This window comes from Chlamydotis macqueenii, chromosome 23 (genome assembly GCF_036417535.1).
Source record: "Chlamydotis macqueenii isolate bChlMac1 chromosome 23, bChlMac1.mat, whole genome shotgun sequence".
NCBI classification, from domain to species: Eukaryota; Metazoa; Chordata; class Aves; order Otidiformes; family Otididae; genus Chlamydotis; species Chlamydotis macqueenii.
Window position 1 is genome coordinate 202,655 of NC_141578.1, and position 27,863 is coordinate 230,517.

Below are 27,863 nucleotides of genomic sequence, written 5' to 3' on the forward strand. Positions count from 1 at the left end.
AAAGGAAAGTTAATCAATGGGCCACTAGCTCAGAAAGAACAGACTTACAGAGGGAACATATGAGGAATAGGGCTCAGGTATTAAATAATCTGTTTATTGTACGGCTTTTACAAAGAAAAAAAGACAAAGCACCGAAGTAGAAAGAATAAAAATGTATTTTCCTTCAGGTCTTAGACTGACACAGCAAGTACAAATCCTTTAGTGCGAGCACTTTATGGCAATTTGGAAATTTAACAAACCCCAAGTAAATGAGCACACAGTACAAGACTGAACCCTGACAGCTGCTTCTGCAGGTCTTCAACTCACAAGCTGGCTCTAGCCTTGGCTACCACAGTAAAAAAACGTCCTCCTCCAGTCGGGGTGGGGGGGGGACAGAGGGAAGGGAAGGACAGGAAGGAACTCTCAGAGTCAAAGTGTGCAGACTCCTTCTAGGAAGAGTTCTTTCATCAGCCAGTCTCAAGTACACAGGACTGGGTGAGCTTTTGAGACAATGCTGTTTGCCCTGCCAGTGCGTCTTCACAGTTCGCAGACAGGAGGTATTCTGAAACCCAGTCCTGTCCGAAGTCCTTCAGTAACAGATATGGAAGTGAAACACAACTGGAAAACTCCAGATGAAAAGACGGGAAAAAGAAGTCAAATAATCAGTTTATAACTCTTTTGGTATGTTACCTTCCTTTAATTTTATATGCATAGAAAACCTGATCTACTCCTAAGAGAACATGCAGCATGATTTGCATTAACAGGCCCAATCAGGCACTGGACTGGAGAAACTCTTTTCAAGTGGATTAAATGACACCAAGGTTTATGAATAAATGATCCTTCGGAACCAGGATTTCCAAACACATATTGAAGTGACACACAACAGCGGTCTTGGCAGCTTTGGCAATGGAATTGTCTCGGATAGTGTCTGCACAGCCTCCCACGTGCTCCTGCAGCAACTTCTATCCTCTGTGAGCCACCACAAATCCAAAGGTCTGTTTGGTCCAGGGTAAGGAAGCGCCTCTGAAGTCTCAACGCTGCCAAAGTTTTGCTTTAGAGTAGGATGCACTGAATCTGTAACAGGATGGGCAAGTCTAGAAGCCATCATAAAACTATCAAACGCCACAGTGATTTAACTTTTAATTAAAATTAACCCATTTACTCATTATATCCAAGCCCCTCTGAAGTTTACATAGAAACCCCATACAACATTTTTACTGGGGTAACTCTAGGAACAGCTTCTAATCCAGTATCTACATGAAAAAAGTCAGTTTTCTTCCACTTCTGCTAGCTCTCCTTGTGCTAACAGCCCAGAAAATAAAAGGCAGTCCCATCCTGGGAAGGTATTTCTGAAGGCCAGCACCTGAAGCAAGTTAAAGGAATCTTTACACTGGGCCTTCAAGTGTCGATTCTGAAAGTCAAGGTCTATAGCGTGGCTGTGATACAGATGCTCCCACCTTTTTCTTGGGAAAAAGCGAATGGTCAAAGAGCAAGAGTAAACTTCATCAGTGAAAGCCAATCTCTCATGGATACAGCAACCGCCTCAAGGCAGGCAAAAAAGTGCAGGTAAAGGATAAAAAAACCCTCCAAAAACTTACAGCTCACTAAAATGTTAGAAGAGTTGCCTGCAACAAGGCTACCTCTCTGCAGCCAAGGGTGCACCCATCTGAATGCTGAAGATTGTGCGTTGAGTCAGTTCCAGATTTTGCTTATTTTGCTTGTCACCTTTTAGTCACAGGCATTAAAGTAGAAAATGTTGCCGAGTTCCTAAACTATTTTGACTATCTGGGCACAGGGAAGGAAAAAGTAAAGGGGTAGGGCACTTTGGAGGAAGAAATTAAGGATACTGAAACCTAGGTTTAAATAGCTCTTTTCAAAAGATTTAAGCAGTCGGAACTAAAGAAAAGTTACGAGTGGAAAGCAAAGAATACAGTAGACACCTAGAAAATGATGGAGGATTTTGAGGTCTTTGCTCTACAAGGAACTAACACCACCTTGGTGCCATCTGTTACTTCTCATCCCACTGCTAGCTACTGGATCAACAGCGGGAAATTGACTCCCGAGTCAGTGAGATAAGGAGGCGCTCAGATCTTCATGTGCCCCTCATAAAGAAAGGAGAACTGAAATTTAGCTAAAGGAGCATATCTGAGCACAGGTGAGCTCACATCTGTAACACACAGTGCATAACAGTGAGGAAACTCAGGAAAAACTTCATATTCTAGTCAATTAGTCTTTGGCGAAACCCAATCAAGGCAAAACACAGATGATGCCCTCTGGTTGAGGAGTCCCCATTGAGTCACACAAGCAAGCTCAGCAGAACAGGTTAGATTTATCTAAAATCTTGGAAGCCTTGAAGAACTTCACACTGAAAATAACAAGGAAAAAACATGGATCTGGGAAAGGGGCAGCCGGGTGCGTGAATGCTATGCTGTAAACCAGAGTGTAGTGCTGTGGTGTTGGGTTGAAGCCTTTATGAGTTAAGCCAGGGGTGCCTGAGACACTCTGCTGCTGTAGCTCGTTTCTCCGGGATCAGCTCCAACATAGGTAATAAGAAGTCTGTGAATGCAGCTGCCTCATCTTGGGACCACTCGTATTTTTCCACCAAGACTTCAAAAAGGCCCCAGGGCTTCAGTTTGGTGATGTGCTTCAGATCACCTGCAAACCAAGACAGGCAGGTTAAGTGCAAGATGTGGGAGCAGAGCAGTTGAACAAAATAGGCTGAACAGCTAAACAAGACAGACTGAATTCAGAAACTGTTCTGAATAGTTGGGCATAGGGAATATAAAATGATAGGGCTTGCTAAAGGAAGAAATAAATTATATTAAAAGCTCTTTTCTCTTTGCTTTTGAAGACTGTTCTAGAAACATATTTCCTTGAAGGCTTCTTTTTTCCTCTCCTGCTATGTCTGATCCAGTATCAGCAAATACTTTCTAACTTCATTAAATCGCCACTTATACTAGTTGACATAACAGATAGACACTGCCGTTACAAGCAATACATGCAGCACTGTTTGAGGAAGCAATACACTACTAACAAAAGAGTTTGTTTTATTCAAAAGAAGTATTAAACTAGGTCAAAAACTTATTCTTCAGACCCAATACATATCTGGGGTACTCAGGGCTTTATGATAATGGTATAATGTGTCCTTAGCAACACAGCTCAGGATGCAAGGCACTATTTAGGTGACCTGCGTGTTAGAGACGGAACAAAGTTATCTAGAGAAGACTTCAAAGATGAGTTAACACTTCTAGTTGACAAAGATCAGCTAAATAAAGCCAAATCAAGTCTGAAGAAATATCTACAGTACTGTTTTTCTACCTGCTGCATTTGATCTACACTGAGATGTCAAGCACTAGGATGTCGGATACTTTTAGCAGACAAGAATGCCTTATATTTCTCTATAGTTTTCCTGAGAAAGCCTTTCATAAAATAAAGGAAAGACTTAAATAGGTATCTTTGCAAGCATCTAACGTTAATTGATATTTCCAGCAAGGGACTCTCGTGTATTTGGGGCAGGAGACAAGAGGGTAAATGACACTTGCTTTGTTTCCTTTTACCTTTTTTGGTGAAAAACTCCTTGGAATATTTTCCTGCCAAAATGAGCTTGCGAGGTATCTTCCCCAGAAGTTCTATGATCAATGCAATGTGATCTGCATTTTTTTTCAAAAGAAAAGACAATGAGCCACATACACACAAGAAATCACTATCCCCCAGTTTCCTTCTCTGGGATATAAGGACAAAGACCTTATCTCCCTTAAAAATTACTTTGAGATCCACCTGAAATCAGATTACACTAAGCAACAACAAAGTCAAGGGGCAAGGTGAAAAAAGGTAAGGTGATATGAGGCATGATCAGTTTGAGAAGATAGAGAATCCAGCGGTAAGGAAATGGGAAACACCAGAACAAGAACATGGAGTTTATTGCATGGTGTTTCACTGCAGAGGGCTGGGCACAGCTGGTGCTAATTTGGGTAAACAATCTTTTCGCAAGGAGCCTTTGCATTGCTAACTCGTAAGAGAAGGCTCATTCTGAAGAAGCATCTGTTGTACTTCATGTCCCATTTTAAAAAGGAAAGACTTAGACCAACACACCTTCATCCCGTGAGTAATCTTCCCCAGAGTGAGGCTCAAACAGATAGTCTCCCGTTGCTAACTCAAAGGCCTAACGAAACAGAAATGGGCACATTAAATCACTTTAATACACTTCACACAGTTAGATGTACCGCGGGTTGATTCTGCATATCTCTGTGAGCCAGAAGCAAAGCCGTGGGAAGAATAACCTGCAAAACTCTAGTACACCACTACCATCTTAAGATGTACAATTACTTTGCAACATTTTCATGACTGCATTAATAAACATCATAGGAATATCTATGGTGAATTCTGGATCACAGCATAATGCAGTATGCTTGTGTGGAAAGGGCAAAGTTAAGGCATTTCACATGCTTAGCCTCTCTTCTGCCTCAACAGCATTTTGCAAAATGAGGTCACATCCAAATTCTAGGTTTTTGGTCGTGTTTTTTTTTTTTTTTTTTCTCTCCAGTTTTTCCAAAGATTCTCGTCTCTCCCCAAATTTCAGATATTAGAGATATTTTTCAAACAGTTACTATCTGAACATTTGTCTGTAGATACAAAAACATGTTTTAAATGAGAAAAAAACCATTTACATTCATTTCAAATCACCACTCCTAAATTCCGTGACACATTTACCCTTTACGTATTCACTTTTACACAAAACAGTACCTCTGACCTTCTGTACTCTTAGTTTTCTCTACGGACTGCTGTAGTCTAACCATTGAATTAGGCACTCTGAGTAACCACTGTGTAATTTCAGCCACAGGTTCTGGACAGACACCATGGCCCTACTGCATTCTCTTTTACCACATTCATCAAAAATCACAGTTTGTTTTCCAAGAGAGGAAAAATGATTTCACTCACTATTTTCCAAGCTTAGAAAACAAACCCTAAGCTTGGATTTGTAGAAAACACAGAATGGAGACAAAAAAGAGACACATGCAGTAACTGACTAGACTAATTATTTTTTTCCTTTTTTTTTTTTAAATCACCATACTCTACATTTGCCAGCTATTACAGGAACAGCTTCAGCCTCGTCTCAGCATTACTCAGATTATAAAATGATTCCAAACACGCAGAAGATGCATATGATTAAAATACAAAGTTACACTGAAGATATCTGTGAAACAGTGCTGGATGCAGCAGAAAGGCTCTTTATATAAAAAGATTTTGTCTTCAGAATTGCACAGTTGTCTTGTTTTTCCACAAAGCACTATGACAAAGTACAATATTTGAAACCTGCTGGTGCTGCACAAAAATCCTAACTTTCAGAAGGGAAGTCACATGTGGAAGAAGAAGAAAAGAAAAAAAAAGAAAAAAAAAAAGAGAAACCCAACCAACTTTGGTATGGAAATACGGTATTCAGCAAGTCTGGAAGCTGGCTGAACACCTGTGAGGGTTTTAGGCCAGGCTTGGCTAGTGACTCAGCAGTCCATAGCACACAGCGCACACAAGCTTCCCAGAATGCTCCGCAGAAAGTTTGAAATCCCCTGGATGACACCACTCACCATACACGCCGTGCTCCAGATGTCGGCAGGGGTGTTATATCCCGATCCTATCAACACCTCCAGGGATCGGTACTGTCTTGTCTGGATGTCCTCAGTGAAGTGCTTGTGCTAAACAGAGGAAATGTTTTACCAGAGACTGTTCAAAAAGAGGAGAATCAACAACCTGGAAGGCCAGAGCAGATCAAAGCTAATTCCCATTACATTTAATCTGAATTTTACATCCTCATTAAGTATTTCCCTATGTTCCTACAAGTACTGTTTAAATGCTCTACATGAGGCACTCCTCCTGAAGTAAAACAGTCCAGCAATTTAGAAGAAAGCAAACAACAAAAACAGAGTAAGGGAAGACTTTCAGAAGCTGCACTCTCTCCTATCTGATCCTGACAGGCCCTGATTCAGCTACCTGAAAGCAGATAAGCAACACCAATGTAAGAGACCACCTTGCCAGATGCTGCAAGCAATGTGCCGTTCTGAGTCTGAGATTCTTTCCCAGAAGATCTTAAGTATTTTGCCATTTAAAAAGCCAAGTAAAATAGACATTTGTTCTATTTGAAATGTCAAACATGTAAAAGCATCACAGCACAACCATCAAAGAATAAAACTATGAGTCTCTTTCATGTGCTCATGAATACACTGAAATGGTCTGACAAGCTAATAAACTACAGAAGTAGCACATCAGAGCAATTATTTGCAACTTTCTCGTTCTCCAGGAGAGCCACAGACTCCTTCAAAAGTTTAACATATGCAGATTTCTACACATTATATGTGACACGGTTCACCGTCTATGAGAAGTAATCGACTAAAGAGTCACCCAGGACACAGGCTGAAATCCTGTGTTAGAGGATCATTTCTTTGTGTCCCTGCTCCCTTCACTTTTTTCCTCCAACACAGTTTCAAACTGTCACTATTTTCACAAGCAAGTCTAAGATAGAATCTATTTTACAGATTCTTTTCCATCTTGGCATACTGTGAATGAACTAGCAGGTTTAAACAGTCAATGTGAAAAGATTGTAAACTTACCACCCAGCAGGCATTTCCTAGGTCAGCTATCTTCACTTTGAGCTTATCTGCATTCTTGGGCTCAAGAGGATTAAGAAGAAAATTCCCAGCAGTTGATTTTCCTACAGGCAACATGTACAACAGCTGATTAAAGCTCCATGGACAGTGTCACCATCTGTCATCCAAATCCTGCAACCTTATGGATCAGATCCTTTCCCTTCCCAAAGCCTAGGTATAAAAATCTGATTCAGTCTGCACTATGAACAACAGAACTACCACCACCATTAAGACCCAACTGACGTTACAAAGCAGGAGGACAAGCAAGCATATGCCAGAGTGACTCTTTCTTAGCACTCTTTGTGCAGCCTTAAAAAGTCTGTCTATATCCAGACTGGCTTTTTAAATAAGGGCATTGCCAGAAACAAAACAAGCCTCTCAACCCTCAGGTCTTCCTAATCTTTGAAGAACGAGTGTCCACATATTATAGCATCTTTTTGACATACCCATCACTCACTGCTTCAACACAGACAGTTAAAAGAGCTAAAGTATACATTGGGAAAACCTCAATATTTTTATTCTCCACTGCATCATTAAGTCACTAAATTACAGCCAGCTGTAGCTCTACAGCAATCTGGGAGACAGCTGTGAGAAGCCATCTAGCAGGGGCACCCAACTAAACACAGTTCAAGTTTCAAAATCTTTAAACTTCACTTGCTACTTTTCATCCACATAACTTCCCTACAGTACTCCACCAAGAAAATGCTACAAGAATTTTTTTAAAAATAAGTACAAATGTTAGTTTCTCCCTCCCAAGCGAATATACTTCACCTGATCTTGACTCAAAGATGCAAAAAGTGAGTTTTATCAACTGATTCAAGTTTTTTAAAAATACACACCTGCAATGTGTTTAAACCGCCATATGCTACTGTGTGTCTTATGTTCCCCTAAACCTCTAAGACTTAAGTTCTCTCCCCCCACCCCAACAAAACATATTTAAACAAAAGCATTAAAAAGCTTGCTTTTTTTTTTTTTCCCCCTATGCTGTGTAAGCCTTGTTTCAGTCAGATTGCATTTCCAGTTCTGGGAAAACATTTACTCATCTCAAATACCTGAAAGGAGCTACTACCTGTGCTCCATTTTAAGAGCAGAACACACTGAACAGTACTTAGCCCATAATTTAACAGCCAGCAACATTTGTAGATCTATGTTTGTAATCAGAAATGAAAATCACATAGGCAACACCTGATACAAAGGATACAAAGCTCCTATCCTGAAAAACAAACGTATAGGTACTTTTTAAAAGTGGGAATATTTATGCATTCAATAGTCAAAACTAATGTACAACTACATTTGGAAGCTACAAACTGTGCCTGTCTGAGAGTAGGACTGTCAGGTTAATTACTCCTGTGAAGAAAAGGCTCAAACAGGTAGTTTTGATCACTTCAACCTACAAAATGGAGGTTTCTATGAATACTCTGATGAAGTGTTATAACACAGCTCTCCTAGGTCAAGGAGAAAGGAGTCCCTTCTCACAGGGCTGCTCTTATACCTTTGTTGTCTGACGGGCTATTATTCTCATTCTCATCCTCTGAAGGTATCTCTGTCCGGATGCTCTCTTGCAAATGGTTAATCTCCTGCTCATTGAATGATCGCTCTTCGTTGGATGTGGGCTGACACACCATGGAATCTTCTGAAACTAAGGGCACGAACGAGTCCGACATTGCTTCTTGTGGTCTGTTCTCCGAGTCACCGTTACGCTGATTGTAATTACAGGTATGGAAGTTCTCCTCCTTCTGAGTGTGAGGGTGATCATCGCAGTCATTGGCATTATGAAGGTCATCCTCAAGTCGCACAGACCCTTGATTGCCAGAGTCTGGGAAGTCCGTCATTTGTATTACTCCATTGCAGTTTATTTCTGTTACGCATTTTCCCATGTTGCTTTCTATTAGAATAGATTGCTCTTGTGCAATGACTTCAACTGGAAGAGTAGAAAAGGAGAAGATAGTAAAATATGTCTAAACAAAGTAAGAGCTGAAGCTATTCAAGGGAGCCCTCAGAAGTAGGTAGTTCTCAAAATGTAACTGAACACAAACATTCATTAATTCAATTTGTAGCAGGAAATTTCCTAGCTGTTTAGATGGGTACAAAGCAGTGCAAGCAGGTTAAATGACAATGGTCGCCTCTACTGAAGGTGTTCGCTCAGCCAGCACGAGTGAAAGGGCAACACTGTGTTACTTTAGCAATACTTCACGTCTATACCTGTCTTTTTGCTGACGCTTTCCTCTGGTGGACTAACTTTTATGAGCATTTGCAGAGGGCTCTGAGCTTCTTCCTCCTCTTCAGGCTGTGTCTGCCCAGGGCTTGCTTCCTTCTCCATTTCCTCTATCTCCTGCATTCGCTTCTCTAACAACTCAGCCTGCCGTTTCTGCTTCTTTTTCAACTTCTTTTTCTTATTCTTTGACATTTTGTCAGCCTACACAGAAGCAAGCAAAGAAACTTGATTTATCATTTTGTATTTCTATAAAGCTAAAATGCATTAAGTTTTAATTTATTTTAGAGCTGAGGAAGCAGTCTGGGATGAAAACTCTTGAGAAAGTTCTTCTCCCAAATAAAAAGCAGATATTAAGGTTTTTGGAGCAGTTGTCTATGGCTCTTATCAGTGCGTTTCTGTCCTGACTTGAGAAATCGACAGTATTCTCCAAATGAGGGATCTCAGACTCTACAGACAACAGTTGCCCTCACAACAGACCCTGAGACCACCAAGAAGACTACTCGTTCTGGTGATATATGAGATAGAACTACTTACATCTTCATATCAGCATTGAACCTAATGCCTACATCTACAACAAACACAAATCACCCTTTTCCTTCTGATATGGATTATAATGTTGCTTTCCCTTAATGCTGACTGCATTATGAAACAATGCACGAGACACTATAACTAAATGGATATTTAACCATTAAAGCTATTACACTTACTGGTTTTGGCTGTGGTGCAGTGCTCACTGAAAGGGAAAGGAAGATCAGCAAATTAGTATGTTTATATTCAAAACCTGCAACTGCATTCTTATCTTAAGATAAGCTTTTTCCTTTGTGGTTTGGTAACAACATTTTAAAGATATCGACAAATGTTATTTTGAAGGCTCATTTCTCTACAAAAGTACAGCAAGAACAAAAAAAAAAAAAGAGAAAAACATTACATGAGTAAACGCATAATTAAAATTCCAGATAGTAGACTTGCTTGACTGATACAAAGACAAACTTCCTGCCATGCAGCTTCAATTACTGTATGTATTATGCATCTCACTGAAGAGAAAATGCAAATCAAAACATTAAAATACTAAAGTTAAGGAAGCTTCCCTAAGCTAAGCTACACTATGATGGGCTCAGCTAAATGTTGGTGATGAAAGATTATGACCCAGAGCCTTCCAACACACGCTGCAGTAGTTCTTGAGAACTACACACTGGTACAGATGGATATTCTAAGGAGGAACACAAGGAACTAAAAACAAGAAAAAATTGCTCTCAGATCTTTAGGAATGTTAGCACATCAAGGAAGCTGCTTCTGTTACAACTTTTTCAGGCTTCTGCAAACTGAGAACAGATAGGTAAATCAAGGTAAATCACCTTGTTGAGACCTTCATGAAATCTATTTCCAGCATCATGCAATGGAAGGAAATAAACTTCTGAATAAAACGCGGTAAGCACCTCAACCACGTTTTAATTCCAGCACTATTTTGAGTGCATCAGCATTTATGCAGCATGCGTGCCCTAGCACTTCATCAGTGACAGATCAGCTGTGCTAAAAGCTGGTGCCAGCGTGCATGTATCCTCCCTCCAATTTTCTTATACAAACGACTGCCTTCCTGATCATCTTTGAGTTACAACTTATGACTAGCTACACAGTTTACAGTTGGCTTTTCAGAGGTTACTTGCACTATTGTTCCACTGTACTCAATTAGGAAGTTTTCCCTAGTGAGATCAGTTATGATCTGGGGGTGGAATAGAAATAGCATCAATTTTCAGGAAAAAAGCACCTGCAGAGCCAGATGGTGGGGGAGCCCCAGATCTCTGCCACTCTGTTGCTTCTGCAGCCAGTCTGCGGATATACTGGTCGTTAACGCACAGAAGAATGTTCTCAGGTTTAATGTCTGTATGAATGATTCGACATTTTGTGTGCAAGTAATCCAGACCCTGAAGAACCTGCAGACAGGACAGAAGGGAATCAATCATTAGAAATAGCACAGAATGAGCAAATTGAGAGTGAAGCGAAAATGCAAAATTGCCTAGGATGACCAATGAACCTGAAGAACTTCTGTGTTTGAGGGTACAGATTAGAACTAATGTTATCAGTGGTTACTACTCAGTTCCAGAAAATACAGATTTGTATACAGATTTTAGCTATTAATTTAAAATACTGTCTCTTTACCCTTAGAACTTCACTTACCGCAGTTGAAAATCTAATCTTAATACCCTGAAATAAAATCATATTTTCCTCTTCCCTTCCACCTCACACGCAGAAAGATGTTTCTTCCTAGGCAACCATCCAGTAGGAAGAACAGGTTTCTCTTGCTCTTCCCATCACTAAGCACTGTACTTACTGTTAAGAGTTTAAAAAAAAAACCAAAAAAAACCAAAAAAAAAAACCAATGAACCACCAAAAACTTACACTTATGAGAATAACCAGGGTAAGAAGAGGTTAAAAGCTAAGCGGGCCTCCCATCATGGTTTAAGTATCTGTAGCAGAAGGTTTTTGCAGTAGAGAAAGGAAATGTTAACCCAAGAATGACTTTGTTTCATGAGAGATATACCACCGATTTTTAACTTTTGTTTTCCTGGATCTGAGAAAGATCAGTGAAAGTGTTCTCACTGGGTTGAGGGGAACAGTGCAGTCAGAACTGGAACTTACCTGTTTGATGATCTTTTTGACACAAGGGAGTGGAAGCCCCTGATAATTTGACTTGATGATCCACTTCAGGAGATGATGCCCTAGAACTTCAAACACCATACAGATATCTAGAACTCAGTCAAGGAAAAAAGATGGTCATCCTGACCCAAGGAGCCCTGAATTCCCAGGACTGAGGATCAAACGAAATTCATACCAACAAAATGTTTTATATTAAAGAACTCTCATCCTTCTGACACAGCTTAGAGAAGCTGCCTTCCTTAACAGCACCATCCTATCCTACACATCAGTGTTGTTATCTAAAACCTAAAATACAGAGGGATTGAGCTGGTTAGGACAATGGTCCTAATGCAGCAGTAGCAATCTCCTGCTTTGAGTGGAAGCCAATTACACAAGCAAGTGTGCATTAGTACTTCCTGCTAGTATTGAGACAGCTTCAAGCCAGCAAGATACGTTTTGGAACAGCCTAGGCTCTTGCCACAGGCAAAACTTGATGCCAGATCTCTCTGACTAGCATTACCTGAGAAGATAACAAAATTTCCATTTCATAAGTCATCTTCAGAACAATTAAGTTACTTTCTCCACCCTCCCTTGCCTCTTTACCAGCAAAACAAACTTTTGACAAGCCTGGACTTCAACAATATTTACATTATCTGCTTTTTGTCTGTAAGATCTCAACAGTTACAGTCACTCTAGTGACATATTCAATACTGTGCCTTCCCTATAGATGCTGAACTTCTAGGAGTTTATTAGGCTGCTTTTCCTCTGCACTGGCAGAAAGCATGTATGTGTTTCACAAGAGTGAAAGAAATACAAGATCAGGTCAGCATTTACCAGTGCTAGGTACCAGAAAAAAGTCAGGAAATACATTATGGGGCTACTGTTTTCCAAAAGTGTTAGAACGTTTACAATCCACAGCTTAATTCTCTCAAGCAGCTTAGTAATTCTCACTGGAATAAAATTCAAAGTACCACAAAGCAGAAACACACACAGAAGCCCAGCTTTCAGGTTTTAAGTGTGCATTATTAGGACTTGCCCCAAGTCACTGCCTATTAGAAGGCTGTTCACAGAACTACAGGGGATTTTCAAAGCAATATACTTTAAACATCCTAATAATGCTGATATCAAGTCCAAGATAAGATGCTTCCCTAACTAGAATACAATCATATTATCAAGTTATAGCCTTCATGTGTTTGCTATTTTTAATTACTGATCTCAATATTTTGTACTGCTTTACTTAAATAAGAGGTTATTACCAGACTGCTTGCAAAATTGAGGAGCTGAGACAGATGGGCTCTATTCCCACAAAGGTACCTCGTACATGAAGCCATTCAGTCCTGATGCACATATTGGATGCAGTCACCCCATCTCTCATGTTAAAAGCATGGCTAAGCAGTGCATCTCCACAACTTACCCATATTATGTCTGGATCTGAGCTTAGCAGGCAGTTTTGAGGCAGATGATTCTACAGCAGGTTTCCTTGGGCAATGAAACAGATGCCTGGGCATCACCCACCAGCCCCAACATGACAGCTACCCAGCAAACTCCCATCTTTATGCAATTCTCTGCGTTTATTCCATAAAAGGATATGAGAACCATTAACTCCCGAAATCTTGAAGTCATCTAGTAACTGAACAACTCTCTCTTTACTTGGATCGTTTGGATCACTATTGCGGACCTATTGAGAAAAAAAAGAAAAGATTCATTTTGTGTTCCTTGAGGTTATTACTAAGTAAGAATATATTCTGACATCAAATCTATTGCACAACTGTTATGTTCCTATCCAAATTCTTTGCAGCTAGATGATCCAGAAACATCAAGCATGTGGCTAATGTAAACTCTCCAAAATTGATTTTAAAATAAATAAAATTGAACTGTGCTCCCAGACACTCACCGATTTTAGCAACTTTATTTCATCCAGTGCTGTTTCTGTGTAGTGCTCTGCACTCTTCACCACCTTCATTGCCACAAATCTCCTCCCTCTACACACATGGTAAGTAAATTGGATAGTGTTAATGCTCATACAAAGAACTTACTCTCCAGCATTATTCTAATTCTTTTGCGTATAGGAGAGCTACTTATTTAAGGCATAATGGAAAAATAAGGTTTAAGCACTCATGAAGATTGTCTTTGCGTCTGTTTTTTATAAAACACCCATGTTAGTAATTTCTTATAAAACAAAATAACAAGTAAGAGACTGCTGAACACAAAAGCACTCTTTCCACATACACGGCTTGTCCTGTTAACTGCCTCCCACACACCTGCATGCACAGTATCAAAAGAAACTTCGCTGTTAGCAAGAGGACAGCTATGTTTTGGGCTTTTATCTAAAAGTAAAAAGATTCTTTCTGATCATGTTTGTACAACGCTGTGCACTCCTGCCAGAAACACTAGGGAGAACAGAAAGACTTACTGGATGTCCCAAGCTAGCCACACAGTGGAGAAGTGGCCCCATCCAAGCTTCCGAATCACATGGTATCGTCCATTAAAGAGATCTCCGATTTTCACAAGGTGATAACCACCTAGAAAAACAGTGGGAAGTCAATATATCAAGAGATCAAGTGACTGCTGAAGAGCAGGTATGTGGAACAAGCATCACAACCTGAGGCAGACTTATTTGATGTGTTTAAATTTTTAATCATATAAACAAACGCAAATGTTTCTCTAATTGGATCTTGCTAGAACAAATATGTATTATCTTAGAGGAACACTGTGAACCACCCTCTCGTTGATTGAAATTGAACTAGAATGACTGACTTTTCCTCCTTTTCAATGTAGGTCATCACTGCAGCACTACAAAAGAGTATTTCCTCAGTGAAAGCATCTGAAGTCTACTAGGCTGACCATCTTCGGGAAACACAGCTTATGATCTTCAGTAACAGAATCTTACAGCTAAATATCTGCATTGCTTCTGCATGCTCTGTCTCCATACCACGAAAGAGTACTGCACTAAGATCCCAACGGAGTTTCCCTTGCAACTGCTTTCCTGACTGAAAGGCACTCTGCCATTAACACTACCACTGAAAACAGGAAAGTCTCCTCCCTGTACCCCTAGTATCTCTCAAGCTGCTGACTATGCAGGAGGATTCCATGAAGGAAGCAAAGACATGAAAAGCCAGAGAAAGGCACGAAATAACAGGCAGAAAACAGAATGAAGAGAAGAATCCACCAAGACTTACATTTTTGCCAGAACCTGGAATTACACCCTAGATTCCAGGCACTTACTATTCAATTGTGGTCAACAAATACCACCCACGAAATGCATGCTTTGGCAGGAAGATCCATCTCTCTTGACTGACTGGTTCACAAACAAGATGCAGAATTGCTACCTGTTACTTCAGTAGCTCAAGTGGCAGAAGTCCCTTTTCTTCACGTAAAGATTTCACTTACAACAGTGACAGCTGCACTGATTGCTAATTCACACAATGGCTTTCTTCTCACTTGCTTTAGAACAAAATCCCACAAGTACTTGGGTAGCATGATAAAAGCATAAACGCTTTGAAGTAAAACACTGAAGTGTAAGAAACATTACAATTCAAGTTCCCTGTGCTATTTCTACTTTGCTGTGTTTTAATACGAATATGGCATTTGTAACACGCTTCTCCCTCTGTCTTACTCAATATATACAATAAATAGTATCACAGAAGTTGTCTTACAATGCATTTGGAGGTGGGGGCACACATTCAAGTTTCAACCAACTGATCAGTTGAATTTGTATGATCAGCATTCTGTCTTTTTTAAAGCATTTGCTATGTTAAAAACTAGTCCGACCCTTTTGATACTGAATTACATACTGTGGTATTTCAATTTGCTCTGTATTTAGTTTCTACTCAGAGAAACAGTGGAAGACTACATTTGTAGACACAAAGTTACCTGAAAAATGGATACTAAGATGATCTTCAAAAGGAAGCAGTGAACAATCTGAAATTGATTTGAAGGATTTGAAAGTGTCATTTTTCTGATGAAATTATAAAAAGAAATTGAATGTCTTCTTGCTTTTACCAATTTTGAAAGCCCTCTGGCACAGAGGAAAAGTTAACAGTATGCATTAAAAACAGAATTGGAGAAGACCTGCTCCATTTCAGGTTAGCTTGAAAAATAATACCATTATGCAGCTTCAAAAAAGGAGTAAGGAGGAGTCTATTTTCATTCTCTACAGTAGATTGGAAATTGAGGGAATTTCTTAATTACATTGAAAATCCTGCGCCTTAAACAGGCATGTTCTCACCTTTACAGTAATCATTTGGATCCTCTTGTTCATCGTCATCTGATCCCAGGATTTCTTCCTCTTGCTCTGGAAGATCATTCTCTGACTGAGCAGCAGGGCCCCGATGTTGAGTGTCGGGTCTGAAAGAGAACACACTGCATGTCTCACATACTTTACTCTTCCAGAGCTTTCACTTCACATGAGGGATTGCTGATAACAGAGGAGACACAATACTCAGCCTTCGTTTTCACATACAGATGCTTTTACTCCTAAGCCAGTATAAAAGTAGATAGAAACATTTTTTTTCATATACTAGTGAGAAATACAACTTAATGCCCTACATTCACTTTCATAGTGGAACAAAGAAAAGAGCAGACAAGATAGCTAGTTAAAAGCTTAGTGATTCCACCCAAACGTTAGTCTCTTTGAAACCCTTCTCAGTCTTTTATTCAGTGAGGACTCTTCTAAAGCAAATTTATATTTTAAGATGCTACCTCATATAAATCTGAAGATTTTAATGGTGATGAATGTTATTTTGAAGACTATCAATTAATTCTTACTCCTTCGGAAAAAAAAAAATGAAACCAGTGTTTTAGAACTTGTGCCCTTTGTCCCTTTCATCTTTGAGATCAGATGAACATTTAACAATCCTTCTCATTCTAACACTCTTGAACTCCACAATCCCTAATATGGCCTTTGATTTCTCCTGTTCTCATGTGGTAGGTTGCATTTCTAGTTCATCTCTTCACTGAAGGTAAAGTTTATTACAGCCTGAACTACTGAGAGTGGGAATATGCAGAGCAGATGTTCTGTAAACCCTTCCGAGAGCTTGCGAAGGCAGAGGGATTGAAATCAGGCACTGAAGAGGTTCTGGGTTTTTTTTGGCTTTTTTTTTCCCCCACTCCTACATTCATAAAAACATTAATTTTGTGTGTTTAACTTTTCACAGAACGTGCTACTCTAGGTTCCTGCACATGAAGATCATCTTGGCAAAGGCCATCTCACTGCTCTCCGGCATTTAAGCCGTGTTTGAGTTCCCTGAGCTAAAACATTGCCATCTCCCCTGTGCCCCAACTCCTCCTTCGTGGCAGCACACCACTTACAGCCAAACAGCTCATAAAACAATAATATTAAAACAAGTTATTTACTTTACAAAGCATTCCAGGGAACGGTTAATTGTCTACAAAGTTTAACCTTCAATATCCTTTTGTACAAAGCAAGCATTATAATGAAAACAGTGCCTATAGCCCGTTTGCATTGGCAAGATTTAAGGGCAAAGCACTGCAGGATATTAACATTAAGCTTTCTTTTCTTAGAAGTATGAGATATTTAAAAAAAGCTGGAGTTGTCCAAAAAGGCCAGCAACAGATTGCTTTACAGCAATGACGTGCAAGCACAAGATAACAGTCTTTACAATGAGCTTCTGTCAGAGTGAATTAGTGGAAGTTTCTCACATTTAAACTATTGTTCCAGTGAAGCAGCAGATATTACTGATGCCTTCCACCATCCCATTTCAAATTCAACTAGTTCTGCTCAAAGGAGGAGTAACTGCTGAGACAGCCACTGGTTATGCCAGTGGATATGCTAATGCATGTGGGCTTTTGGATGCATTTTTATATTTTATAACTGAGTTGGAGCTCTGTGCATCATCCTGTGGCTCTACTAACCTATCTGAATCCATGGGACAAACTTAGTATTTCAATTTTGAATAGTTATATAGCAGAATGAATGTTCAGCATTTACCTACCACACACGCACTCTGCTGAGACTTCAGAAATTAAATACCTCACTATGCATTAAAACTATGGCCATTTAAAATATCTATGGAGCATAAGAAGGAAGAAATCATGCGTTCCAGTCTGATCCTGACCAAACTTGTAGCCATTTACAATCTGGAACTGAAGATCATTAAAGCAATGAGGAACTACAAAGGTCATCCCGGGCACAACCAAACCACTCGACATTTACCAAACCACTCCACAGTCTGCTGTCAGAACTACTGAGTCCTGCTGATTTTTTAACTCAGGAACAGATAAGCACCACAGATTAGTGGTCCCAAAACAAAACAAGACTGCCACAATCTGTTCCACTGCTGCCAGGCTAATGAGACATTTATTAACAATCCCCTAGCTTGATTCAGCACCAAGATACTTAGCATTTAGACTTTTTCCCCTGTGAGCCACAGAATTACAAGTCAGGGGTAGGAAGAAGGAATTGAGGCGGGAGGGGGAAGCCCTGGAGGTCAGAATGCTACTTTAAAACTGCTGCATTCCTCTGGGGACAACAGAGCGATAAATAAAGTCATAGACTATCCCCAGATTAAGAGCAGGTAGCAAAGGCAAGAACGGGCCATGGAAAGAATGGTTGAAAGGGAGACTGGATGCTCTTACATAACAAATCCTATAGACAGAGTAAAGAGAACCAGAACGCAGAATTGGATGGAAAGGAGAATTTAAGCCCAGTACCCACACCCATACCCTAAGCACTAAAGAGTAACTCTCCCCAATGCTGTTTCAGGATTTTCACTTTTGTAACTGCACAAGATCTAGGGGATTAGAACAAATTCAAAAGAAAATTCATCTTAAGAACCAGTGATGCAGACAGAAACATCATGCCATTTTGCAGTCACAGTAATAGTGATTTATGATGCTTTACAGTAATAGTAATTTCATGCATCAAGGAAGAAGTTACTGGAAGCACTAAGCCTCATTCTCTTGGAAGCTTTCTGCACCCCTTCTAAGAAGGGGCTGACGAATCATGCTGTGACAACCTCATACATGACACACCCTGTAGTCTGCATCTGAATCTGTCCTGAGGATCCAAAAGCATTTAACTTCTCTATTATAGTCTACTATACCAACTAATGCGATACAGAGCTGTATTCAGGGCACACACATTTCTACAGTGCTCTTTCCTTTATGAAATCGCCTCCAAAGCACATCTCATTCCTTTGCCTTCCTGCAAAAATTCATTAGATGTTATTACATCCCAGTTATTACATCCCACCACCTTCCTCCCACAAAGTGACCGTGTCTACTGCAGATACGGATTAGGAGACTTTAATCATTGCAGAACATGTATTAATACCAAGGAAAAACTGGCACACAAAACCACAACCTTCATCTGTCTGCTTCGCTCTCACAGACAGTACTCTAAAAGGCACAAAAGGCCGCTAAACACAGCGGAAAAATCCATACTCTGTATTAAAGATGACAGCTGAAACAGCTGTCAGCAATTTTGCAAAATGCAGATAAAATCTATAAAGTGTCTATAAAAAAAAAGATTGTTTACACACTAAAAATCAAGTGTTGTAGGGTACTTTTATAGCTACCTCTGTTCTATTTATAATCAGAAGTAACTGGATTTGCAGGGTCTCTCTACAACTATATAGGAATATTTTGCTGTTCCACGTTTTTTCCTTAAGTAATGCTAAGGCAAAATGCTAGATCTTTTATGTAGTTCATGTGAATCTGTATCTAGAGACCCTCCCAAAAGTCCTTATTCTCTCAGGAATGCCTGAAGAACTGCAAATTCATGAGACAAAAAAAAAAAAAAAAAAAAAAAAAAAGAAGAGGATAACCTACCTGCACGAAGCACGGCCTCCCATTGATAACGATATTCCCGAAGACAGCCTAATCGTTTTCGAAAGAGCCATTAAAAATCAGATGCCAGACTGTTTAGGAAGCAGGGGGGACATCAACGGCAGGAGGAAGGGCTGGTTCTTCTCAAACACAGCAAAGCTTTGTGCAAGAGTGAGGGAGAAGAGGGATTTGCCTCCACCACCTAGCTGCAGATGCACAGCACTGCATTGCAGGTAAAGGGCCTTGCAGCAAGGCTGGGGGTTGCTCTCAGCTGATCTTCCTGCAAATTCAGTCATGTTAGGGGTTGAGCATAAATAGACTCGTCTCATTCTCTTGATGTTTACCTGTCTCAATCTTGCCTCTAATGAAATTAGAAATTCAGTCAGATACTTCGTTTCATCTTGCTGAACAAGCAGGTTTTATTTGCCTATTCAATAACCCACTGGATTCAAAGCTCAGATGAAGACAAGTATCATGGCAACTGCCAACAGTCCAATCCTTTTGACACAGAAATGCCAGCACAATCACACAGGAGAGAAAGGGTGTTCAAAGTAAAAATGAATTTTCTGAAGTAATTCCAAACCTCCCTATCCAGAGTTACAAGAAAAACTTATTTTATGCTTAAAAGTAACAAAAAAAAAAAGCAGGAGAAGGAATAAAATCTTCTTTGAAAATGTGAACTGAGTCTTTTTCACAGCAGCAGGCACTTGACATCATCCTCCAATGATGTAGAAGAATTACCAGCCATTTCCTGTGCCTGTTTATCCTGCTAGTTTATGTAAGTGATAAGGGAAACAAGTCAGCAACACAACATAGCAAGTAATAATTTAGAGATTTTCTCTGCTACAGAGAGACTGTTTATTAGTGGAGGATACTCTGAACCTGGCTCTGCAGTTTTAAACTAAGAGGTTTAAAGAAGAACTGGATTAATCTGATTGAATCTCTAGAATATTTTCACCTTAAAAACTCACTGAAGTTGAACATCCCCTTAACAGTTTAGAGTTGCCAAATCTCTTCATATTAGAAGATGCAAAAATGCACAACATGCAAAGTTTCCCACTGCAGACAAGATTTTGCTCCATATTCCCTGAATATCACCCAAGAACTCTGCTCATCGTTGCAATGCACAGCAGGGACAGTAACAGCTGTTTGAAGAGTTGGAAAAAAACACTTCTGTATTCTCTTGCCAGTTTCCCACAGAACCACTTATCTGATCTCTAGACTAAAAAGAGGGTAAAAAACAATTAAGCAGCCTCGATGGGACAATGTATGTTCTTGCAGATCTGCACTGAGGTAGGTCCAGCACCAGGAGGATGAGAAGATGGGAGACCACAGTCACACGGATTAGGATAGACAGTGCAATGAAAAAACAGTATTCTCTGTGCTGTGGAGCCCCAGCACGGGCTCCTTTCCCGTTCTCTATGAATTACTGGTCAAGACATCACAACAGCTAAGTCTCCACATGTAACTTCACCATCAAAACTCAGAACTCGTTTTCTCCACTCCAATAACTTACACAACAAAAAGCTTGAAGAGAGGTGTCTGGTTCTCTGACTTAAGAGCAGCTTCTTCAAAACTGTTTTGTACAGGAAATCAGTACTTTTCTCTGTCCCCAAAATAGCAGAAATACTGTCCATTCTACCTATCCATCTGCTCTGACCAGACACAAAAGCAGATCTGTTCCACCTTCAAGCAAGGAAGGCACCACACGTTTAATCTGAATAGCTTTTCACATCTATCATCCTTACGTGTGTGTTAATAAAAAAGATACTCTCCTTACTCCTCCTCTTCACCCAAGTTTGCCAGTCCCCTGCTATTTGCAGACATGACGCCCATGTGTAGGAAACTGAAGAAAATTGCTTTTCTAAATGATATTTAACCCGACTGCAGCACAATCTTTACAAACACCATCATTCCTTATTTGTGAGCTCACATTACACACATGAAACATCCCCAAAACAGAATTCAATTAACTGAACTTAAGACTAATCATGAATCCAGCCCACACTGCAGGAGACGCAGATAAGAGTACTGTAACACACCCCGGGACTCTTGCTGAAGGAAGCGTTGCTTTCCACCTTAACCACCCAGCCAACTATTTCCAGGGCTGTACACCCAACTGCAGTGAGATCTTGCTTCAAGGATTCCCTGTTTTCATCTGGGGAAGAGGGGAAAAAAGCTCCATATGGCATGGTGAAAAGCCAGGATACAAAAATCTCTCTCCCATTTTCACATCCGTGCATCAAGACAATGTCTCTTTAAGGGAAGTACGCTTGCCAGACTGCACCATATTACGATTCCTTAGTGTGCCTACAATTTCAACATCGTGTTAAGGCACATCTCATCAGAATGACTGCTTCTGGTATCAGCCTCCAACATGCTTACATGCAGATCTGCTGGCAAACCTAGTGTTCAACAAATATTGTAACAGTTTAGGACTCAAACTTTCAGTATGAGCTCAGGTCTGAAATGATAAAAAGTATTTTCCTGCTTGTAGGCACTTTACCTTTCTGCTCAGTAATTTTTTAAGTACTTGAGGAGACTCGGGACAGCTATAAATCATAGATTGTGCAGGACTTACAAGTCTATAATCCATGCTATTTTGTGATTATTGCACTTCATTCACTCTTCCATCCCTATTTTTCTGAATAAAGAACTGGCCAGCGTGGCAGCCATCTCAGAGGTATGGGAATATCCCTGTTGAGAACCTAAGAGGACTGGAGATGATCTAACATTTAGTTTTGAAAGAACGGCACTCAGAGGCACCAAGACATACTTGTTTAGTGCATCAGTGGGAGTTTAATTTGAAGATAACTAATAATGAATTGCACATGAGAAAGGTACTAATGCACAAATAAGAGAGGCAATCAAGCTTCTTGCTCCTCATACCCGCCCCCGCCACACAAGTACTTAACAACCTGTAGAACCATCTGCTATTCCAGCTATTACAAACCAAGGGACTTTCATGGAAACCAGATCTTCAGTTGTGTCCTGTCATAGTCTGATAATCACTTCTGTATTTGAATGAAAAATCCTGTGGGCAAGGCATTCTGACTCTACCTTAAATGTGTTTCAGAATACTTATGAAAGATGTAGCCCTGGTATTAATCATGAAAGACAAGTGAGAAAAACATAATTCAAGATCCTGATCCCGGGCAAAGTTTTGAACAAGGAAGTTGAGAAAGAACCTGAGAGGGCTGTCAGAACTCCAGGGCTCCTCAAAGACAGCAGAAAAGCAACGCAAGCAAGACATGCAAACCAGAAAGTAGACTCTACTAGGAATTTTCTGCTCCCTGGAGTGCATAGATGGAAAAATCGCCAACGTCCTCATCTCTCTTCACAGCACTTGTATTATTTTTCAGCTGAGGAGAAGAAAGAAAGAAAAGAGGCTTCAATGCACACCAGGAATCTGGCCAAAAACCTACAAGTAACTAAAACAGCTTCTTGAAAATACTGAGTACTGCATGCATTTGGAGAAGCAGCAAGACAGCAGTACTGTACCAACTCAGCTCTGACACTGCCCTCACTCCAGGAGTCAAGGGAGCTGGAGGAACTATTCAAAGTCCTGCGAAAAAATTATCTCCTACTCAATGGAGCCTGTAAGAAAGGATTAAATAAATTCAACAGAGCACGCAGAATTAGGAGAAAGCACTTCAGATCATATACATTTTTCAGAACAAGTCACATACTGTAAGGTACCTTTGTAGTTATTAATGCTTACAGTAACAAAGTTTTCTGCTTTGAGGCACAATCACTTCAACACCCCTTACGCAGAACCGCAGGTTTTGTCTGTGAGCAGGACAACTGCTCCTGAAGCAAAAGACACCGCTGAAGCAAGACACTGGATTTGATGAAACATTATCATGTGGGCCTGCCAATGAAATACCCATTACCCACATATCAGATAGACTTGTAGCCTGGTTCTAGCAGTATGCTTATTTTCTTCATTTCAGAGAGAATGAGCTATATACAGAACTATTTGCCCAGTTTCTTGTCTGTTTCTCTGCCTGCCTTGAATCTGGATGCAGTTTTTAGCCTAGTTTTTAAATCCTGGGTCTTAATCTCAACAGTAACCTAGAGAGTAATTTTTTCCTTAGACAAAAAGAACAGTTTGATCTTCTAAGGGTTTGCAACATACAACGTAGACAGAAAAAAAGCTACGGTATTTTACTGGCAAGTATGGTCTCAAAGTCACAAGTGCCTGATTCCATTACAAATTACCAGAGCCAATCCGTATTTGTATTTTAGTTCAAACAGAAGCTTATATTTTCAAATAGAAGCATGGTTTTCAAGTAAATACCAGATCTTCCTCCAATATCGAGCTTTTGTTCACAGTACATCAGTCTTGCGGCACAGGAAATAGACCTCTTTCAAATGAAATTAGGTACATGATGTGCTCCAGCATCACTTCAGCTGGGACTGGACATTCTGTCCACATGAGAGCTAACTCAGAGCAACATTCCCCTCCAAACAGCACATGAAGCCTTCAAAAGTCAAGCTTGCCATCTCCTGTTAGGCTGCACTGTTTCCTAAACAGACACCAACCTACCACAGCAAGGCATTACAAGCACAAACATGGTCTGGTCTCTGCTACTGGACCTGCAAAACAAGAAGGAGCCACCTCGTGGCCGACGAAAGGCTGAACTGTTGGGACACCCATCACTCCTTCCTCCTGCTGCATTCATTGACATCCCCATCTAATACAGCTCACAGAACACCAGAACACAGGAATTCTGAGTTCCCTAGAAGTCATACACGAAAAACCAGCATAAGAACTGTTCCCAGGAAAGCAATGTGCAGCTCCCCCATCTTCCTAAGGACCAGGGCAAACATTACGCCTAACACATTTGCTACCAACGCTGAACCTCAAAGAGATTAATAACCACTTCAAACAAACTGCAAAGATCATCTGCATTTTTGACAACTGGGCAAAAAAGCTACCTGAAGGCACCTCACCAGACACAGCTGTCCGGAGTTTACAGTCTATGTTACTAAAGTTTTAGTAAGAAAAAAGCTTGTAACCCTACAAGCTCCTTTTTTAAATATGGGCTTTTTTGAGTGTCTTTGGGAATCAACTGACTGTAAAATGTTCACACCTCGTGAAACAATAAAATTAATACATCACATACTTCCAAGATAGCTTTCAGCAAAGCTACCTTTTGACAGCAACACACATTGCAGTAGCCTACGTACCAAACTCCCTATGTTTTATTAGCAACTAAAGCTTTGATGTGCATATTTCCTGCCATATTCTTAAGAAAAAGGTCAAGCAGAAACTTGCCTCTCATTTGCTAAAAATAATGTAAAGCAATTTTATTTCTAACTACTTGTCTTTTTGATGGAAAAGACTGAGATAAGAAACTTAAATCAATGCTTCACTCAAGGCCACAAAGCAAGCCAGTGACAGTCAACATCAGAACTCAGGATCTAGGCTTGCTTTTTGACCCTCCCAAGCATTCAGCTCTCACCCTCCCTGTCCTTCCTCCTCAACTCTCACAGAAATGGGAGCTGGGCAAAGGTACACAACCACAACATTCTTTCCGACTCCACAACAGCAGACATGGGACCGACAAGCAGGCTGGGCAAGGAGAAGCTTCCTAAGCAAAGATCTGAGACAACTGGTTTACTGATTCTCCCAGATTACCAGAAGATTTGGGGTAGTTTTACTGGAGTGGCAATACACAGGTACCTCACCTTTGTATTACCAAGAAGCTGCTCTCTTTCTGCAAAAGAATATGTTAGGATAAACGCACTCACTCCTTTATTGATATCAAATAACACTTTTAAGATGGGCAGGCTGGAAAGAACATCCTGAATTTGCAGAAAATTAAGAACTTATTGACTTTCCCATTAAAAAAAAAATCTTATACATGGAACTGTAGTTAGTATTTACAAGGGTTTTCTGTAAATAAACAGTTTAGGTTGGTCTTCTCTGAACCTAAAGAGCAGCAATTTTAACTACTGAATGATTAAAAGAGAGATGAATTTCCGCTTTTGTACTATACATGGTCCATTTTGATTATTTTAACCTTTCCAAGCATTTTTTTCCTATTTTTGAAAGGATTGCATTGATAGGGAAACTTAAAGCAGGTGTAGTTAATTTCTAAATTGAAAGCTATTTCGAATTGCTTTAAATCCCTTCAGAACATTCTTTGCATTTTTATACTTACCCATAATAAGATAATTCCTAATACTTACCAACCTTAACCTTTTAAAATCAGTTGTTTCATACTTCCTACTGCCCTTCACACAAAAAAAATTATGTGTGTGCAATCTAATCAATTACCATGGAACATCAGATGTTAAAAGGACATTCCATGTTTCAAATTTAGATTTTCTGGAAAAAGTCTTGCAACAATCCAGTTAAGCTTCTTGTAGAAGACTTAACTAGAGCAACTTTGTGTTTAAATTGCATAAATGTTGTGGAACTGCACCTAAAGTTAGAGGCTGATGCTAGGTCCTTTTTGTTGTACAACTTAAAGCATAAAGTACATGCAAGTTTTTTTTTTTTTAATTTCTGAGGATCTAATAAACCTACAGTCCTAGAAAACACAGTTGAAGCACGTAGGTTAAGATGACAAACACAATATTTTACAAATGGTATGGTTCTCCACTCAAACCAAGGTTAGTGGCAAAAATCAACAGCTAACCAGCAGTGCCGGTCAGTACCTGTTCTAGCTACATGGTTAAAAAGGATGTTTTTAAAAACATGCCAGCACAGAAAGTTACCATTCAGCAACTTCAGGGTTTACACAGACAACAGTCTTCCAACTGTAACTGCGGACTGTATTGGCAGAGCCAGTACTGTTTGTCTGCAGCTCAAAAAAACCAGAAAGTAGCAGTCTGAAAGAAATTAAACAAGTCATTATTCATGCAGAAATTAAGATGCACATGGTCCTACAGAAAGAGGAGAGCTCTTCAAAAAGTGTCCTAATGCTGTCTTCAAGAGATACCAGGCACATCTACAAGATATCCTGGAAACATAATGAACATCGCCCAAAGAGTTCAGTTAATGGTTTTCCTCCCTCAGAAGCCCCATCTCAAAACAGCTGAATCTTTGCTGGAGATAACCAGATTTTTTTTTTAAATCCCTGGGATTTGTCAGAGGAAATGGCTAAGAAAGCATTACTCCAGGTCTAAGGAAAAGCTCCTCCAACTCCCACCCCTAAAACCTTACTTACTAAATACTTCTGGTTCCTAGGCACCAGCAAGTATAAAACCTCCTGAGGTACTAGAGATTTTACACAAATAAGTATCATTTTACTGAGCACACAGAACCTGTTGTAGGATTTACATCACCTTTCACTAGAAGGGAATCTACGAGCAGCACTGCATGCAGTACTTAACGCAGTCTGGTGGAAGCCATTGTTTAGTATTTACTTGAGATCTTTTAATTTCTGTATCTGCATCAAAAAATTCACCAGATAGAAACACTTATGAAATTCCTGCAGTGGGAAAGAAGCCACATAACAGCATCAAAGAGGTAAACAACACCTTGTTGTTCAGCATTCTTATGGCAAGATTAAAAAAAAAATAAATAAAAAGCAGGAGGGGAAGAGAGTCAAGAGAAGCTGGTTCCTAAAGGCAGCTCCGGAGGCTCCAGAAAGGAGAGGGGACACTGGCAACCCCACCGGGCACTGCCTGGGATGGAGCCGACAAGGGCAGAGCACGACACGGAGCGGGTAAACACAACTCGCGGTTTCGGGGCAGAGGCAGGGAAGGGAGAGCCTCCTCCGCTCCCCCCTCCACAGCCCGCCCAAGAAACCACCATGGGGAGACGGCGAGGAACCGTGAAGTCCCGAGGAAAATCAGCGCCGGCGGAGAACAGGGCGGCAAAACCCGCCGCCCCGGGCCACCAGCCGCGCGGGCTCCCTGCCTGGGCCGCGAAACGTGCCTTCAATTAACCTCGCGCTAAAACCGCCTACCCCGAGGGGTTTGCGGGCTCCTCCGCCCCGGGAGCGCCCGGCCCCCGCCGAGGCTCGGGCAGCCGCGGAGCTGGACAGCCCCTTCCCCGCGGGGAGGGCCCGGTGGAACAAAGAGGCGGCGGTGCCGGCGAGGAGGCAGCGCCGGCGGCGGGAGCAGCCGCCTGAGGGGAGCCGGGGGCAGCACTCACTTCCTCTGGGCCTTGTCCTTCTTGGCTTTGGTCCGCTTCTTTCGGGCCTGCAGCGCCAGCACTGCGGGAGAGAAGGGGATAGAGAGGTGTGAGAGGCGGGGGGGCCGGGGCCCGAGCCCAGCGGAGGTTAGGGTAAGGGAGGACCGCGCCGTACTCACCTTTCCGCTCCATGGCCGCCAGAGCCGGTAGCCCCGGTTGCCCTGCGCGCCTGCGCGCTGCGCCCTCCCCCTGCGCCACGCCGGGCCGCGCCGGCCGGAGCATGCGCAGCGCGGGCACCGCCGCGCGCCACCCGCCGGCGGCGGTCGCGGTGTCGGCCTCGCCCGCGGTGCCGCGCGAGCCGCCGATCAGCGCCCGCCCGCCGCGAGGCGCTGCGGCACCGCCTCCAGTAGGGAGGGGGGTGGCTGCGGCGTCGGAATCTCTGGGCCGCGCGTGTGACGTCAGCCCCGGCGGCTGTGACGTCAGAGCCGGGCGTGCGAGGGCCGCTTTGGAATCCTTC

At 41.2% G+C, this 27,863-nt stretch overlaps 1 protein-coding gene across 3 annotated transcripts; it reads right to left on the reverse strand.

The window, feature by feature from the left end:
• Positions 1 to 67: 67 nt before the first annotated feature.
• On the reverse strand, positions 68 to 27,631 carry SRPK1 (SRSF protein kinase 1). 3 transcript variants are annotated; one of them, XM_086765359.1, is made up of 16 exons: positions 27,526 to 27,631; positions 27,368 to 27,428; positions 15,695 to 15,813; positions 13,880 to 13,988; positions 13,361 to 13,448; positions 13,063 to 13,144; positions 11,470 to 11,582; positions 10,598 to 10,763; positions 9,540 to 9,565; positions 8,820 to 9,033; positions 8,110 to 8,538; positions 6,582 to 6,682; positions 5,562 to 5,669; positions 4,072 to 4,141; positions 3,537 to 3,629; positions 68 to 2,634 (listed from the first exon to the last, which is right to left on the reverse strand). In XM_086765359.1, exons 1-16 carry the CDS (start codon positions 27,626 to 27,628, stop codon positions 2,450 to 2,452), a joined length of 2,067 nt encoding a protein of 688 aa, XP_086621485.1. In that variant the 5' UTR covers positions 27,629 to 27,631; the 3' UTR covers positions 68 to 2,449. The 3 variants fall into 3 exon arrangements, 2 of the variants coding, with proteins under 2 accessions (XP_086621485.1, XP_086621486.1); XM_086765360.1 differs by lacking the exons at positions 27,368 to 27,428; positions 27,526 to 27,631 and adding an exon at positions 19,258 to 19,461; XR_015260956.1 differs by lacking the exon at positions 68 to 2,634 and having other exon boundaries at positions 3,559 to 3,629; positions 5,562 to 5,697; positions 6,578 to 6,682.
• Positions 27,632 to 27,863: the final 232 nt, after the last annotated feature.